The sequence below is a fragment of the Amblyomma americanum genome, chromosome 2 (assembly GCF_052857255.1).
Source record: "Amblyomma americanum isolate KBUSLIRL-KWMA chromosome 2, ASM5285725v1, whole genome shotgun sequence".
Taxonomy (NCBI): Eukaryota; Metazoa; Arthropoda; class Arachnida; order Ixodida; family Ixodidae; genus Amblyomma; species Amblyomma americanum.
The window spans coordinates 62,197,736-62,214,039 of record NC_135498.1 but is presented as its reverse complement, the minus strand read 5'-3'; the positions used below and the strand labels follow the sequence as shown (position 1 = coordinate 62,214,039).

The window sequence follows — 16,304 nt, the reverse complement described above, 5'->3', positions numbered from 1 at the left end:
CGCACTGGCCGCACGCCGAAGGAAACGACAAAACCGAGAAAACTGCCGCAGCGGTGCAGCGGGGTGCAAATATTACCGAACGGTGACAAAGAAGCGACGTGCAAGGACGACGAAAACTTCGCAAAAGCAGCATTTTGAGACCGGCGAGCTAAATTTATACGCTTTACCAGGCGCGCCATCGCAGACAGCTGGCGATAAGAAATCGCTTCGTGAGCTCCCGCCACTGTGGCCGGGTTAGCCGGGTATCGAAACAAGGCCTGCAAAGACGCGCTGTAATGCACCGCACACTCATGAATAGGGGGCAGGTCAAGAGTGTTGCAAAAATACAAAATTTGCCAGATTTTAATAAAATGACTTACCTCTTTCGTAAAACAAGGTGCTAATATATTTTTTCTTTTCTATTGGCAGATTACATTCCAATTTTGTAGTTTTATCATTTATTTATATGAGTGTTTTGCCCCCCCATCCTCTGGTTGTGCTGCAGTCGCGCTAAACCACTTTTCGGCCCAGCCTTCGCCACCACTATAAATCCGCCTTGCGACTTCTTCTAGCCGCATCTCCGTTACGACGCTTCTTGAGTCGTGCGGCGCGTCCTGCTGCCGTCGCTTCAGCGCGTTGTCTTTTACTCACTTCGTTCTTTCGTTGTTGCCTCTCTTTCGCGCTCTCCATAACGAATAGAATCCACTGAGGCGAAGCGCATATATATATACCACCCGCGAGGCGACACCTCCTCTCCCTGTACCCCAGCGGAGCACATCTGGTGGAGCGAGCGGCGACGCCGGCGCCTTCTGTTGGAGCGCGGCTGCGGTGTTGCTAAGCAACGGCAGTTCAAGATCGTTCGTGGGCCACGGCACACGGCTGAAGTGCGACCACGCGATGAGCCGAGCTGGCTGGCGGGCTGGCGTAGTGTTGCTTTCGCAACAAAACAGTTGTCTACGATGCTTTTCCAGGATCTACAATGACACCGCAACCACCAACTCCGGGAACTGCTCTGCGTGTCTGGGTTGCACTGCATGTCCGGATTGATTAAACGCGGCATCAGTGACGGCAACCGGGACAACTGCGCGTGTGAAGCACTACTTGCTCTATGCGACCGCAACAAACGAAGCAGCGAAAGAAAAACGTGGTAAGACGCCCGCCCCGATGACTAAGGCGTCAGGGCGGTCGATTCGAATGCCAGAAGCGACGACCTTATTTTGATGAAACTTAGTCTTTAACACTTGTGTAATCCGCAGTATCAGTTCACGTTAAGGAACCTGAGCCCGTAGTTCTTGAAACCAATCTGGAGCGAATTACTAAAGAGTGCGTCATAGCTTATATGCTCCTTCTGGACTTCGTTTTTTAAGCCCAGGAGGACAGCACAGGAAAAAAAACGAACTTGACATGCTTGTACCCAAGAATTCTGGACAAAAGTATTTTTGAAAGGGAAAGAGTTTATAGACGTAATTTTTTCATATATTGTTAGATTTCATTATAACAATTAATATATCCGCAGATATCCCGTCTGCAGGCTTATTATTTCTTTGTTATTAATGTTATTGCTATTGTCAAAAGCGTTCCTCAATAGTTTTCTATTGCAGACTTAACTGCTCGATGCGAGCAATAGTAGCACTGGAAAAGAAAGATATTGATACCTATCGGAAGAAGGGACCATTATCTTTAATATTTGCATTTCGTATCTTAGAGGTTCCCAATATTTGAAATTTTTGTCCAACAATGTTGGACATGGGAGTGCTATCATTTCAAATTCGCTATGTCTGGCCAAGATAGTTTCTTCCCTCGCTGCCTTTCTGCGCTTAAAAAAGCTTGTTCCAGTAATGCACCAACTAGCCTGAAAAAACATTCTCGCGGGTTATGACTCCTTCTGGACGTTAAACTTTATCTACAAGTGCGGAAAAAAATAAACGGACTACGCTATTCCCATCAAAAATTTGTTCCGTATTACCTAATTACAACTTGCAGTTTTGGTTTGTACCGGCTTTTAGTGGAGGCTAGGGTGGTTTCTCATGGAAAAATTATGTTTCTTAATGTCCGATAAGGTGGGATTTCAATTAGGATGATATATCGCGCTCCATTTGTGTCTGCACCTTCAAAACCAATTTTGCATGAGGGTGCTGGTTGCAATGGCGTATTTAAAACCATCTGCAGCAGGTACCCTAGTAGAAATAATAAAAGGAAATTATGTATATAGGAATCCTACGAATTCGAAACTTAATCCGATCAGAATAAAACTTGATAATGCTGAAGATGCTATGGGTTACGTACAGGAACAATGTAATCAAATCAGAGTCGGTCACTAATATAAGCAGCCAATAGAGAAAAATAAATAAAATTTAATTTGCATGCATTGTGTCTCTATACGCGCCCGAAAGAACGTCACAGCTTTTAAAACCTCACTCTTAACATACATTTTGTTTCTCTACTAAGAGCGCAATGCTAAATAGAACAAGCCTAAATTAGAATCAATCAACAAGGAGCAAATAACGACGTAGAAATCACGGCATTTGAATAGCAAGTTAGTGTCACCTTACATATACAAGTGGTATTTTTGTATAACTCCTACTGGTGACTAAAAGCAAGAAAAAGCTAATATTCACGTATAAAATCAGCATGTTTTCGTTGGAAGTAAAAAAATATATACAGTGATGCTAAGCATTTGCAAGCTGAAAAATGTATATCCATAGGAGTCCAAATATCGGCTTTAAACGTGAGAACGCAATCAAAGTTTTCCGGCAGAAATCAATAAGCGTTGTATTAAAATAAGACATTAGCATCACTTAAGAACACGGTCATAAAGATAAAGAGGACACCACATATTTCGTTGGTTTCTTCGAGGCTCGCTGTTTCTCATTGCATTTAGTGTGAAGACAGCAGAGGTGAATACCAGCGTGGAAAAGTGCACATAGGCTAAGCAAAGGACTCAGAAACGCTAAGTACAAAGTGCGCCACCATCAAAAGTGACTAATTTAGGCGGGCGGCGCTGCGATAAGTGCTGCAAGCAGACGCTAGAAAACAAAACTGCCGAAAACATCGTCTGCGTAGGAACATGCATTATTAGTAATTACAACCGTCAGTAACGATGCAGTGCTACGTGAAGCCAGGCGACAAACACGCCGCTGGGAGTCAGATTTTGTACGCCGCAATGCAAAATGAAAATCTTGCATCAGCGACGACCATCCATTCCACAAGCCGAAAATTTCGAGCTCTGAGCACAACTCTCGCTTCGAGCCGAGTGAGAGCATTGGTGCTACCTCGCTGCACCGGTGCCCGCCTTCGTATACGGATGCTCACGCCACTGAATTTCACTTTCCGGCAGGTCAGCCGCGCCAAGGCTCTGCATCTCAATGGTAGAACTGTAAAACGCCCCAGCTCATGGTTGCTCTTCGTCACGTGTACGCAAGGGATCTAGCCATCTTGTTCACAAGTCGGTAGCATTCTTCCACCTCAGCGGTACCGCGTGACGAGCAGCATGGTGGATCGTCATCCAAGATGCCCCATTGGCAGGTACCTCCTGCTGCCTTCTGTCATTAACCGAGCAGCTGCAGCAACCATTTAGCAACCATCACCACCATTGTGCAGCGCCTCTCGCGTTGGGCACGCCGAGGTCCGGACAGAACTTACATGGACTCGGAGCTTGGTGAACCCGTCGTTCTCAAGCTGACAGTCCTCGCCGTGCCACTGCCTGCCGTCGAGTGAAATAAATGCGGCCTTCGTCATAACCTTACTTCACACAACGCGCTCCCTTCTGTGCACGCCAATCATGGCAGTGCGCTTTGAAGGATCACAGTGGACGCCGGTTTTGCGACTCTTCGTAATAATAAATTTTGGCACTTTTTGCCCGATTATGTTAGCGATATATTCCCACACAGTCTGGAATGAATACGATGCGTTCGCGATAATCATGCAAGTACTGCGGGAGGACACGAACAAAACCAAAGCGACAAACAATTATGACAGGCGGTCATAGATTGCGATGCAGCGTTCCTAGTGCACCAGTAAGATTTTAATTCTCGTCTTTTCAAATCCCCTTTTCATATTCTCCTTTTAGTTGCGTATTTCCTATGCCGGCCAACTGTAGGGTTGCTACTGCACTCGCCTCCTATTCCTTTCCCGCGCATCCTTCGTTCTCTCAGATCGGTGCGTCTAAGACGCGGTGGCTTGTTCCTCCCACTTCCGCTGGGTGCGCTGTTGCTGTGCACTTCTTCCTTTCTCTTTTCCCTCGCACCCGTTCGCTAGCTCCGATGTGGTGGCTCCGATGCGAGTGCAAGATACTGTTGCTTCCACTAAGGGCGTTATTGCAGGGCATGTATGCATCCTTACATGCGAAGGGATAAGAATTACGGCAACGGTCGAGGTAGGCAAAGGATTAAGACAAAGTTGTTCTCTATTCCCGATACTATTCGTTCTTTATGCTATAAATACAGAAATTAGTCTACAATAAAGTAATCAAGGTTATCATCTGTTATACAGAGTTGGCGGAAAATTCGTACAGCAGTGGCTCCCCGGTTTAATTTATGCGGACGATATTGTACTGTTAGCAGATATCAAGGTAGATTTGCAAACTCTAGTTAATTTTTGAGGACACGAATTAGACGTTCCAGGTTTAAGTTTTAGCGCAGTAAAGTCAGGTCTGATAATTTTCACCGATTCAAGTGATCAGATGCTTACAAGTACATGAAATACCTAGAGCGCCAGAATGAAAATATCTCGGGGTATGGGTAAACGAAGAGCAAATGTACACGTAAAAGCACGGTCAGACTGTTAGGGAGAAAGGGAGAAGATATGTCGTGATAAGGAAACATAGGACATCATAGGGTTATAACAAATGTGAAGTACTGAGAGGCGTTTGGAAAGGAATAATAGTGCCAAGGCTTACTTTCGGCAATGTGGTTTTGTGCCTAAGGGCAGAAGTTTAGTTGAGGTTAGAAAAAAATCAGAGAGCTGCCAGTAGATTACCACCAGGTGCCCACGGCCAAACCACAAACTGGGCAGCACAGGGGAATATGGACTGAGCATCGCTCGAAGCACGGGAAGTCAGAATGAAATATTATATAAAGAACGACTGAGCACTATGACGGGCGGGCAGTTAAGGTATTTAAATACTTACGCACAAAAAGCGTTCGCTCACAGTGGGGAAAGACGGAGAATTAAAGACCTTTCAGCGACAGGTAAAAAACGCAGAATGTCAACAGTGGGCTAATCAGTGCCCAAGCAGCACAGGTAATCGGCCCGATATTGCAAAACGATGGTCCCCTCCTGGTCCTTTCTAGGGCCGGCCTTTGCCAATATGGTTCCAATTACCTGTGCTGCTTGGGCGGCCGATGCTGCAAGGAAATAATATATTGGGGAAACTTCAGAATAGGTTGAGAACATGAGAGGGCTTGAATGGCACTAAAACCGTGCCTACGCATTCTAACAAAATTGTCAGTGCGAAAAACGAGATTTTGTTTGGAACCTTTTTGCACATAACTAGCGCAAATAGGGAGCTTTCATGGAACATTTTAAAGAATACGGGATTGGGAACGATAATTGGGATACTAAAAGAGAAAATTTAGGATATTAAATTTCGAGTAGTATGCGAAGGAGTAAGGAACAGAGGTACGGTCGTAGATCAAAAGGAATAAAACAGGGTTGCACGTTATCAACAATGCTAATAATTATTTACATTACAAAATGAGTAAAAGGCTATGAGAATGTACTTATATTCTCTCTTACATTATATGTGAAATGGCGTTCGAAAAGTGGCTCCAAGGCAAAAATATCGACAGGACCCCGAGCGTATTTGGCGAAGGAAAGCCGAACCCTAAGCTTTAAGCTCAGTCGAAATAAACCACGCTTACTTATATTCAATGATAACAAGAGATGCACACCTTCTCCTTAAGCCTCCTATCACGCGAATACATATGTCCCAAATGAATGCGATCGAAACAGCGGTTTCTGTCGTAAATCAGTCACAAGGTAGTAAAAGAATCCTCCAGATCAGCTGGCGCAGGATAGGCAATATGTGTAGGCATAGTGTAGCTGATCACCAATACGACAAAACATGCGGAACATTATTGTAGTGTCATGCCTACCTGAAGTCGTTCGCAAAAAAAAAAAATTTCAGAGAGCGAGATTCCTAGGGGGCTGACTGTCTAGTATGGATGTTAAACTGCGTACTTAGCAAATTGCACGGGATATGTCGATATATCAGGCACTAACGCGAAGAACAAAAGAACCGGCAACAAGAATTGATAACTGCATTCATTGCGCATCACCCTTTATTATGCTGTCGGACTAGTAAACAGGCCTAACTGACGGGCGTAATAATCAAAGATTCCGCAATAAATCAATCATCGCCTTGCTTGGAACTTCAAAGCCTTCCCTTCGAATGCATCGTCGAGTTAGGAAGCGTTCAACGCCATCAAAAACACAAATATGAAACTGCTGGCGAGATACTGGAAGCTCTTACTAATTAAGGAAAGAAAAAGTTAGGGGCTATTAAATATTTTTATAAAACATGTATACCTAGAGGTGGGACGTCTCGGTCTCAATCGAAAAAGAACGCTAAACCTACCGCGAATTTAGGTATTGAAATTCGGTTTTAACCGAAAAAGCTCGGCAACGTTGTCGTGCAAGGCATAGCTTTCTGGCTTTTGAGTACGCTTTACACTCAGTCAAGGCTGAAAATTAACTATTTAGGGAAGCCAGGGACGCGAGGAGATCGTGGCATTGTTCGATAAGCCACGAAGTTGTGCGATTTGAGCCTTTTTATTAGTTGTTTACACTGCCCTGCCGACTTGGAAGCACCACCTGCTCGCTGCCTGCTAGCTAAGCACTGTTTAGTCACTGTCATCCCACGCATAGCACTGTAGATTAAGTAGGTTTATCATTGCTTGTAGAACGATGACACGAAACCGTGCGTGGTCATCCTGAAAGGTATCATTTTCGGGCTACCGCGACGATTGAGCCGCAGTTTCGTCGCTGCTATCAACACGCCGACCACGTGATGCTCCGCCCTCTCGCTCAACCAAGCGCGACAACCAAAAGAAAACTTGTCAGCCTAGTTTTAGAAGTAAATTCCACTTCCGTTCTTGACAGTCGGCTTCCTCATTAAACTTGCGTTTGTTTTTCTTTATTACGAAAGCAATTTCTCCTGAAAGCACACCTCCAAGTGCAAACTGACAGGCAAATTAAGTTAAATACATGCAAATGAACTGTTCACGCAAAAAAAAAAAATTCAGAGAGATTCTAAACGACTTTTGACCGCATAGAATTGCCATCACATTAAATCATCGAAGTCAGTAATTCATTCGTATAAAACATTATTCGCCTAGAAAAAAACGGAATTGGCATTCTCAAATGAACGAAAAAAGTCCTCCGAAATTTCGAAACATAAAAACTGAAATGTCCGACCCCTATATATAACATTAAAATGTCCGGAAAGCCACTCAGTGCTATGAAAAATATTTCAATTTCTCTGCTTTGCCTGCTGTTCACTGAAAGACTGCGTCCACTACACTGCTCATTGGCCTTTCTTCTGAGAGTGTTGATGTTAAATCTTTTCTCAACGTTCCTATTGAAATCGTTTTCTTTGAACGATAGCGCAAAATGATCGATAATACGCGATCTATGCCGCTTGTCGACAAATAACGCTATCCAGTATGTTGAATAGGAAATCTATTTCGGTTTCAGTTGAGGGTTTTCTGTAACCCTTATAAAACAGTATTTTTTAAACTCCCCGCTAAACCTGTCATTGCGGAACGACCACAGCGATCGCGGCATCCATGGCGGCCCCATCTCCAACCGACAGTGCTCGGCAACGGCAGTGCTCTCGCCGTTCCACAGCCCTAGAAATTCATTTCAAACTACATGCTAGCAAAGTTCATTCTTTTGGTTTCAGCTAAGAAAGAGAACGCTGCACCACCGAGCCCGGACACTGAACAAGTGCCCGACTGTAATTTCCTGTTCGCAATTCCCGAAGAGATTCGCTGCTTTTCACGCCTGCCTTGCGGTAATCATTAACGTAACCATTAACGGCAAAGGCCGGTCCCTTGTCTCTCCAATTACCTCTGGTCTTTGCCAACTGCAGCCCCCGTATCTCCGAAAATTTCTTAATCTCATCCGCCCACCGAACCTTTTTACCTAAGATACCTAATGGGTTAATGCCCATATATTCTGAACTGGTCTTTCCCTACTTGACATTCTAGACCCCTGGGAGTCCTCATACAACTCCTGGTGCAGCGTTGCAACGGTAAAGCGATGCGCCCCGGCCCTAGGATGGCAGCTGCTGGTACCAGTGGGGCTTGTGCGATCCAGGTTGTAACGAGCAACTTCGCGTGGCCAATAAAAAATTTAGCACTGAATAAACTACAATGAAGAAATGCGAAAGCATGAGTGCTTGCTGCGACGTTGGTGGCTCCTAGTCGACCTTGGTAGGTCTTGTTCATATGATGCCATAGGGAATCTTCTAGAACTATTTGAAAACCTGCATATCATTCTACTTCTCTGACACCGACATTCAGGGTTCCGTTTTTTGCTTTACTCTAAGTGATTGTAGGCTTGACGTCATCAGACTCATAGGATGACTTCGAACCACTATGATGTCTCATCGTGTCACTGATTAGTCGCATTAACCACCCTCACCAATTAATACCATTAATTACCCATATTATTGTCTTTTATTATTAGCATCAATGATTAGTGTCATTAATAATCTAATTAGCGTCATTATTTATGCTAGTTAGAGGGAATAATTAATTATTACTGTTAATGACCAATGACTAATGACTCTGACACGATGTTGTTTATTCACTGACTTCATATAGTTCACCACACCGCTCTTGCTTCCATGTTTTGCGGACACTTCCGGTGCCGACATAGCCTAGTAATGCTTTCGCATTAATGATTTGACCACCCTCTGCCAAGATGCATAAGGACGCCATCTTTTATAGGTGCGTTGGAGTGCTGTCACGCACACACGCGCGCGTAGGCACGCACGCCCACGTACACGGACGGGTTTTCGCTCAAAGGGGCAAGTACGGCTTGCACCTTAAAAGAGAAAAACTCTGCTATTGTACATGCACCGAAAGTAACTAATTCTTCTCTTGCCAGAATATTCTTTTAGCACCCACCAAGATACGTTCGGACGCCACATTCGATGTGCTGTGAAGGTGCTAGGCTGCATTTGTATTCAGCATCCTCGGGTAATGCCTTAATGTGCTTCACCGGGATTATTGTTCTCTTGCGTCGCAAGGAAACATTACAGCTTATGGCACAAGGTGCCAGTGTTGCCGCAAACGAAAAAAATTTACCTTGATTTCAGTGCTGCACAAGGGGAATTAGATTTTTTATTCAAGAGCAGAGGCTTTGATGAATCGTTCTCGTTGTTTCATAGTTCGTGTTACGGACCTTGCTTTTCTGCTTATGCCTTGTTTTGCGCGGCGTTCTGAGGCGAAGAGACAACGTCAGTGACCGACGCTGCTTATATGCTGGAGGGTGTGCTCGCAGCGGAGCTGCCTTCGCTTGCATTTAAGTCCTGGAATGCGGTGGTGGCTTCCGAGACTGGCTGTGGGGTAACATCGGTCGCTGTCGAGGAAGCTTTGAAAGCGGAAGTACGGTCATGTGCTTTCTCGTCGTCATCATCGTCGTCATCGTCGCCATGCTTCTCGTCGTCCTCGTCGTCGTCATCGTCGTCATCATCGTCATCGGCGTCGTCATAGTCATCGTCATCGTCGTCATCATTGTCGTCATCGTCGTCATCGTGGTCCTTGTGGCCATTGTCGTCGTCGCCATCATCATCATCGTCATCGTCGGCATCATCATCGTCATCATCGTCTTCTCTGGCGTTGTCTGCGTCATCGTCATCTTCATCTTTGTTCTCTAGCGCTACGTCGGAGCTGTCACTGTCTTCATCGTCTCCTGGTGTGTCCGTGGTCCAGATGCAAACCTTGGTCGAAGGAAACTGCAAGCGAGATAAAGGGCAAATGAACCGCCGTGGATCAGTGCATGCAGCCAAAATTACAATTTCTTTTTTTTCTCATACTGTGCAACGCTATTGTCATTCATATGTCGACTGAAAGGGTACATGAAACTGTTAAGCTCAGTGTGACCAGTCGGAAATCTTTCCTAAAGAATTGTTGACTTTTCATGCACTTTTAGGGTTCTTTTGTATACTGTAGGTCACGTACGCGTACACAGTTCTGTCCAAAGAGGTAAGGCTGCAATTTTCACGTCAACAAAGCAAATAACAAATGCCGTCCTCAACAATTACACTGCATTCATTGCGCTCCTAAGATACAAGTAAATGGCACAGTTACATTCCATTTATTGCCACGATCAATAAGGCTGCGTAGCACAGGGCACCCCAATGATTTTTTTTACTATCCAGACCGCATTAAAGTACACACACACCTCTGCCATCCTTCTTGTGTTTACAAGAAAAATTAAAATCTAGCCGGTTGATAAATATGAATAATATTATAGGGCACGCAAGACTTCAGCAACCTCTTTTTATTCCACTGCAGATTAAGGTTTAAAGTAAATAAAGCACCAACTGGGCACGCAAAAGCGCGTATAACGAAAACTCATGCTTCTGCAATGAACACAAAGGGGCGTCATTATACGTTAAAGCGAATAAATAATGTGTGAGAAGTATTGTCCTAAGACTTTACCGCATATACGCATACGGCATTGCACCTTGCTAACTACGTGCGGTACCAGAGCTCTTGCTGTAGCGAATCTAGTTCGCGGTGTTTTAGCGATGCAGAAAGCAGTTTAGTTCGATTTATTAAATGAAAGACAAATTTTGCTGCTGGCCAGCATTTTAATAACGAAGTCCTGAAATACACTACTGCATTTACGTGCTTGTTTTACAGGGAAACCATTAGGCGAGGAAGAGATCAGTGTATCCTCCACGGGGTTTCGAGAAGTATTCAAGGTAAACGTATCTCAAATGGCTCTCTGTGCACTAACAGTGTAACATTACCTGGAAGCAGCGCTTGGAGACTTTGTTTGAAGGAGTTGGCAGTGCTGAAAAAGAAAACAAAAACAATATCCCCTTCTTCATGACAGCACTTAATGCAAATGAATCAAGCGCCGAACAAATCTAAGTTTTCAAATGTTGTCAATTCTGTTTATCTATTCTGAGCTGTATTTCAGTTGCCGCCGTTCAAGAAAACGCTACTTGTAACACAAATTGGGAAAAAAGTTATATGCGCGATAATTTGAATCTGAAAGTTGTTCAAGAAGTCACAATAAGTGATTTTTAGCCCACACTTTGTGCCTCCTTGACTATCACCAAACCTTCAATTATTTTCGACATAGTGCACGTTACTGGCGATAGACAGAGTTCAAATCAAATCAAATCAAATTTTATTTCTGCCTTGAAAAGGTACAGACAGCGGAGGCGCAGAAAAAGCTGTAAGATACAGCTTGACAAAGCCAAAGCGCCCTTTAGCTTGGCAGCTGCTTGACAGCAAGGCTTATAAAACAAAGACAGTTGTCCTAAACAATTTATCTGAAGTACCTTAGGAGGAAACAAAAATCACATACCTGCTGCCAGCGCTGCCGTTGATAGGAAGACAAGTAGAAGTGTGATGCGCATTTTGAATTCGACCTACAAACAATGCTGCAGGGAGCAGTCAAGTATTAGCCAAGCTGGAAAAGACGCTGATGGTTGGCGTTTTCAGCCTTTTATTCGCAGCCGCTGACGCTGTCGACCACGTAACGCAATATACATGTTTGGTCTGGCGGAACTCATAAACCAGGACTGTCAGCTCTCCTCCTCTTTCACGTCAGCAAATGGTAGGCAGGAAACATGTAAACGGATGCAAAATGAACGTATCGTCCAACACAGCAGATGGCGATGGAACGTGCACAAGTGGTACACTCAGCAACGGCAAAATGACGCTTGCCTAGGTGGTAGTAAACGGGACAACTGTTTGCGGATGTAATTCAACTGTGGACGAGGCAGCGACGACGGACGTCTAGAAGCCACCGATAAATATAATATTCCCTTTGCTGCGAGGATCAACATGTCTGGACATAGACGTTGAGATCGCATTTCTTGCATAATCCGAAGACCTTAATTTTGTTTAGGCTTAGCCTCATATATATTTTTAGGTAAATCCCAAACCGACGAGGTTTCTTTTACGGCCAGCACCCGCTGCTTTGCCTTTACCCAATTTCAATGCATGATCCCGAATGATTGTCGAACACACCCGCGGTAATTCTAAACTGTTCAGAGGATGAAACAATTGTCAGTCCACATAGAAAATTCATTCTTTTCAGGCGCGTTTGATGTTTTTTAGGTCACTGTTAGAGCCACGGGTGGTCGATTGGAATTTTCAGCAATTGGAAGAGTTCCCAGTGGATAGCAAGGCCTTTGTACAGCGAATTTTCAGCACGTGCTGCTTTTTTTTTTGCTTTGGTGACGCTTCCATTGGCGATACGCATGACTGACAACTTTTTTTATATGCGCTTTGCAGCACCCGTATGAAATGTGCGACATTTTTTTGCAGGAAACATGCCGTAGTTAAACATTTATTCCAAATATACCTCTGACATGAAACGAAACAACCTAATATAGTGTGCGTTCGGGAGCGACCGCATTTCCCAGTAATTTTTATCGACTTACATCCAACTTTGCAGAGCCCTGAATGCGATGATCTTGAACAACTGCAGTGGTCGTACATTTTATGCTCGCAGTGACAGATTTTAAAATAGAGCTGCGTGACGAGTCCTAGGCTTGAAATCCTTGCAAACTGAAATGATTTGAGTTTTGTACAGCCACCGCGGTAATGCGACGCCAAACCTAAGGTGCTATAATCTTAGCTTGAATGAAATTTTTTTCGAAGGAATTCGTAATAAAAACCTGTTAAGGTGGCAGAAAAAGAGGTCCGAAAGCGAAATTTGTGCTTTGAGTTTATTTTTATTTCTATTTCAAGGACTGCCCATGGGGCATAAAAGGACACTGTCCATAAGCTGTCGTATAAGTTGTTCTCCTCCAGAAACCTGAGCAGCATCTGGATTTTAGCGTTGTCCCTGAGCCAAACGGTTAAGTGCTGCTTCGTTGTAGCCGCAAGTCCAGCTTCCAGTAATCTCCCCGTTATTGAGTCCTGCGCTCCTGGACACGTCCTCAAAATGTGGCGAAGATTTACCTCAGCGGCCGGCGTGGAACTTGTGGGACATGTGCTTTGGTTACTTGTGGTTATGTGTTTGGTTACTTTCCTATTGAGAGCATGTATATCTTGAGTGACGCTTAGAGTCTTCGTTACTCTTTTAAGTTGTTGCATACGCGCTAAGGAGTCCGTGTAGGTATGGGCTTCTCTTATACTTGCTATTTTATTTATATACTTCATCGCATCACAGATAGCGTAGAGCTCCATCATGAGCTGGGCCTGAAGGCCCGAGACGTATTCACTGCGTGAGATTAACACAGAATGCGGAGGACTAGTAATTGCCATTGCGCCTTTCTCTACTACCTCTGCGTCCGTATAGGCTATGCACGTTCATGGACTTATATGAAAAACTTTTCGAGTCGTCGGCTTTGCCCTACAATGGAGCTTGATCGCTTTGTTTGTACCTTGCAGTGTTTGCCCACGGAAGGGTCTAGCATTTTCTTTGAGGGTGTTGCCACCTCACCGTATAAAGCTGCAGCCGGCGTAAGGTACTCTTTCTTGAGACGTATTGCTGTCTCTCTCTTGTCTGCTGTCTTGGTGTTGTCTCTTCTTGTCAGTCACTGTATTCAGCTGTGAATATTCCAGGAGAACCGTGGAGGGTTTAAGTTTTCGGAAGGCCATGATGGTGTGCACTGCGTTGCTATTTATTGTTGTAGCGCTGCCTCTTGTCGTCTTGTCAGTCGATGAAATTCAGCCTGGTAGGGTATCCTGGTTTGAAGTAATTGAAGGAATAAATTTGCGCAAAGGGACTGAAGAAGAAAGAGTCGTGAGGACACGTCTTTGCGCAAAATTATTCTTGTGGGCCAGTTTATCCCTTTAATTGCTGTAATGAGCCAACTCGCCCAGAAAAAAGTGCTTATTGTGTTGAAGTACTGAACGTACAACACGTCTGACCATCTGGGTCTTGGCCCCTCCGCCCCATGTACAGCGTTCTTGGACAAAATTTTTCAGTATTAGAATGGTGTAAGGTACTGTTATAGGAATATTGAAGGTAATGGCCCGCTCTTCTGATCCGTTGCAAAATCTTTCTTTTAAAGTTTAGCCATCGCTCGCAACAAGTAAACAAGACTACGATAGAAAACCTATGGGAAACCTTTCCGACGATAGCAGAAACGTTATTGGACGGATGTTTCTGGACTTCCTTCGAATGTCCAGTGTGTACCTATATTTGTAAATGCCTTATGTCTGCAGGCACACGGTCGCAATAAAAAAAACGTTAACAGCAAAAAAAAATTAAGCCTTCCGACGTAAGATTTGTGACTATATTATTTATTAAAGCCAAATCTCACAATATATGAAAAAACTGCATTCGTAAACCCTTTCCCGTCGAAAAATGTTTTTTTGTAGCAATGTTTACTGCCTCAGGGCATAAAACTGTGATGTGAGAGATGAGTAAGATGCTTAAATAAATGAAAAAAGGTGGGCTGATGTGATGAAACCAAGAAGTGAACGATGATATGGACCCTGTGTCCAGGCAATATAGCAATCCGGATGGTGCGGTGAGAGTCCCACTGCCGCCAGGTGCAGAATTCTCGTCGGCTTCAGTGACGGGCAGTCCCACAACAGGTGGTGGATATCCGCCTCACAGTCTTTGTTCTTGCAGACTGGACACCCGGGGCGGGGCAGGGCCGGAGTTAGGGCAACCCCGACCTGCATCCTCCGAAGAGCAACCTCCTCTGCACGAGTAAGACCACGGGGGAGTGTTGCCGCACACGGAGGGATTAGAGCACGTGTGCGGCGCCGGAAGTGTTCCTTTCTTGTTAAAATGAGGGTGGTGTCATCCATAGTGAGGACTCGAGGCAAAGACGAGGTTGGGGTCGAAAGGCCGGTCGCAGAATCTGCGCGGCTTTGTGCTCTCAGGAGGTCACGTGGGACCCACTCAATACGGATTTCCTGCGGGATGAAAAATGTTTTTGTTCAGAATTGCTGCCTATAGGTCCGATATGTTCAATCAAGAGCAACGTAGTCGCTACTGCTTTTTTTCCTATGGATTCATTGCGTTTTTTAGCTTGACTTATGCATGTCTAGCACGAGAGCAGCCAGCTCATCTACACCTTGTAATGCCTGGTTACCCCTCTTGAGATGTGACTTTTCGTCTATGAAGACTGACAAAGAAAATTTATCCGTATCGGCACCACTCGTGCTGTCACAGTCAAGTGAACGCAGTTAGCCAGTAATACCAACGCCAGACGCCACAGATAGACGTGTATTATCATCACTGGAAAGCAACCGGCAGAAAGAATTAGTGACAAACCTGTGTAAGCTGGCTGTCCGATGTCTACTACCGCGAGAGAAGCAGCGGCGCCAGTGACTTTCATACTAGGTTAGTAGTGTACTTTGGCGCTGCAGTCGCATAAACCAATGAGAATATTTAGAGCTCCCTAAATGTCAATCACTTTAGTTTTGAATATCCCCCAAGCTTGTTATTTTGGCATATTTTTTTTTTGTTTCGTGCACAAAGGTTCTCGTAATGCCATTTTCTAGTGCTGGGGAGAGAGTCAATTCAACCTATTTTCACAGGCGCGTAAGTCTGCTTACATATAACTTTTCTGTCCTCCAGAAGCGGCTATAAAAAGTATATCTTGGTGAGTCTATTACCGCTGGCGCTACTTCTTGGTTCCCTTTAGCTGTAATTTTGCTTTTATTGTTTGGAATCGAATAAACGGTAAAACAGTTTATTGGAGAATTAATGCATATATAATATTAAGCCAAATTAGTCCCTAATTGTCTTAGAAAAGTTTAAACATTTTTTGAAATAATAAATTCTTTAGGCTGAAAACATTCCTATTGAAACCTAAACATCACAGTTGCTGCGGCTGGGCTGCACTGCGGCTGATTGCCGTGCAATATTTTCGATATATAGCGATGCTATTTCGCCATTTTATAATGAGAGCGGTCATAAGTATTTGTATTGAAATACACGGAAGTGGCACAGAAATTACGATGTAGCCTCGTCGAAAGCCTCGATGTAGGCGCGACGCCGCCTTCAAAGTTCCCGTTCCGTTTCTCCGTTTTCGGGCTGTTTTATACAATGACGCTGTGGATCATGTCTTTCCCGCTTTTATTCGGGTTTTCTCTTCGATTCGTATTCTTCACATATTCCTTTTCTTCTTCTTTTGAAGGACAACTTCGATCCTTTTTTAC

General features: G+C 44.4%; 1 protein-coding gene across 1 annotated transcript; it reads right to left on the bottom strand.

Annotated features, from left to right (window-relative positions):
• Nucleotides 1–9,298: 9,298 nt before the first annotated feature.
• Nucleotides 9,299–11,688, bottom strand: LOC144118610 (uncharacterized). The gene is made up of 3 exons (XM_077651499.1): nucleotides 11,533–11,688; nucleotides 10,967–11,010; nucleotides 9,299–9,943 (listed from the first exon to the last, which is right to left on the bottom strand). Exons 1-3 carry the CDS (start codon nucleotides 11,582–11,584, stop codon nucleotides 9,464–9,466), a joined length of 576 nt encoding a protein of 191 aa, XP_077507625.1. The 5' UTR covers nucleotides 11,585–11,688; the 3' UTR covers nucleotides 9,299–9,463.
• Between the last annotated feature and the right edge of the window lie 4,616 nt (nucleotides 11,689–16,304).

Excerpts from the sequence above, each read along its gene's own strand:
- LOC144118610 (XM_077651499.1), bottom strand. The coding sequence starts at position 11,584 with ATGCGCATCACACTTCTACTTGTCTTCCTATCAACGGCAGCGCTGGCA. Across the intron at positions 11,011-11,532 it reads AACGGCAGCGCTGGCAGCAG|CACTGCCAACTCCTTCAAAC; the intron begins GTATGTGATTTT and ends TTTCTTTTTCAG. Across the intron at positions 9,944-10,966 it reads TCTCCAAGCGCTGCTTCCAG|TTTCCTTCGACCAAGGTTTG; the intron begins GTAATGTTACAC and ends TCTCGCTTGCAG.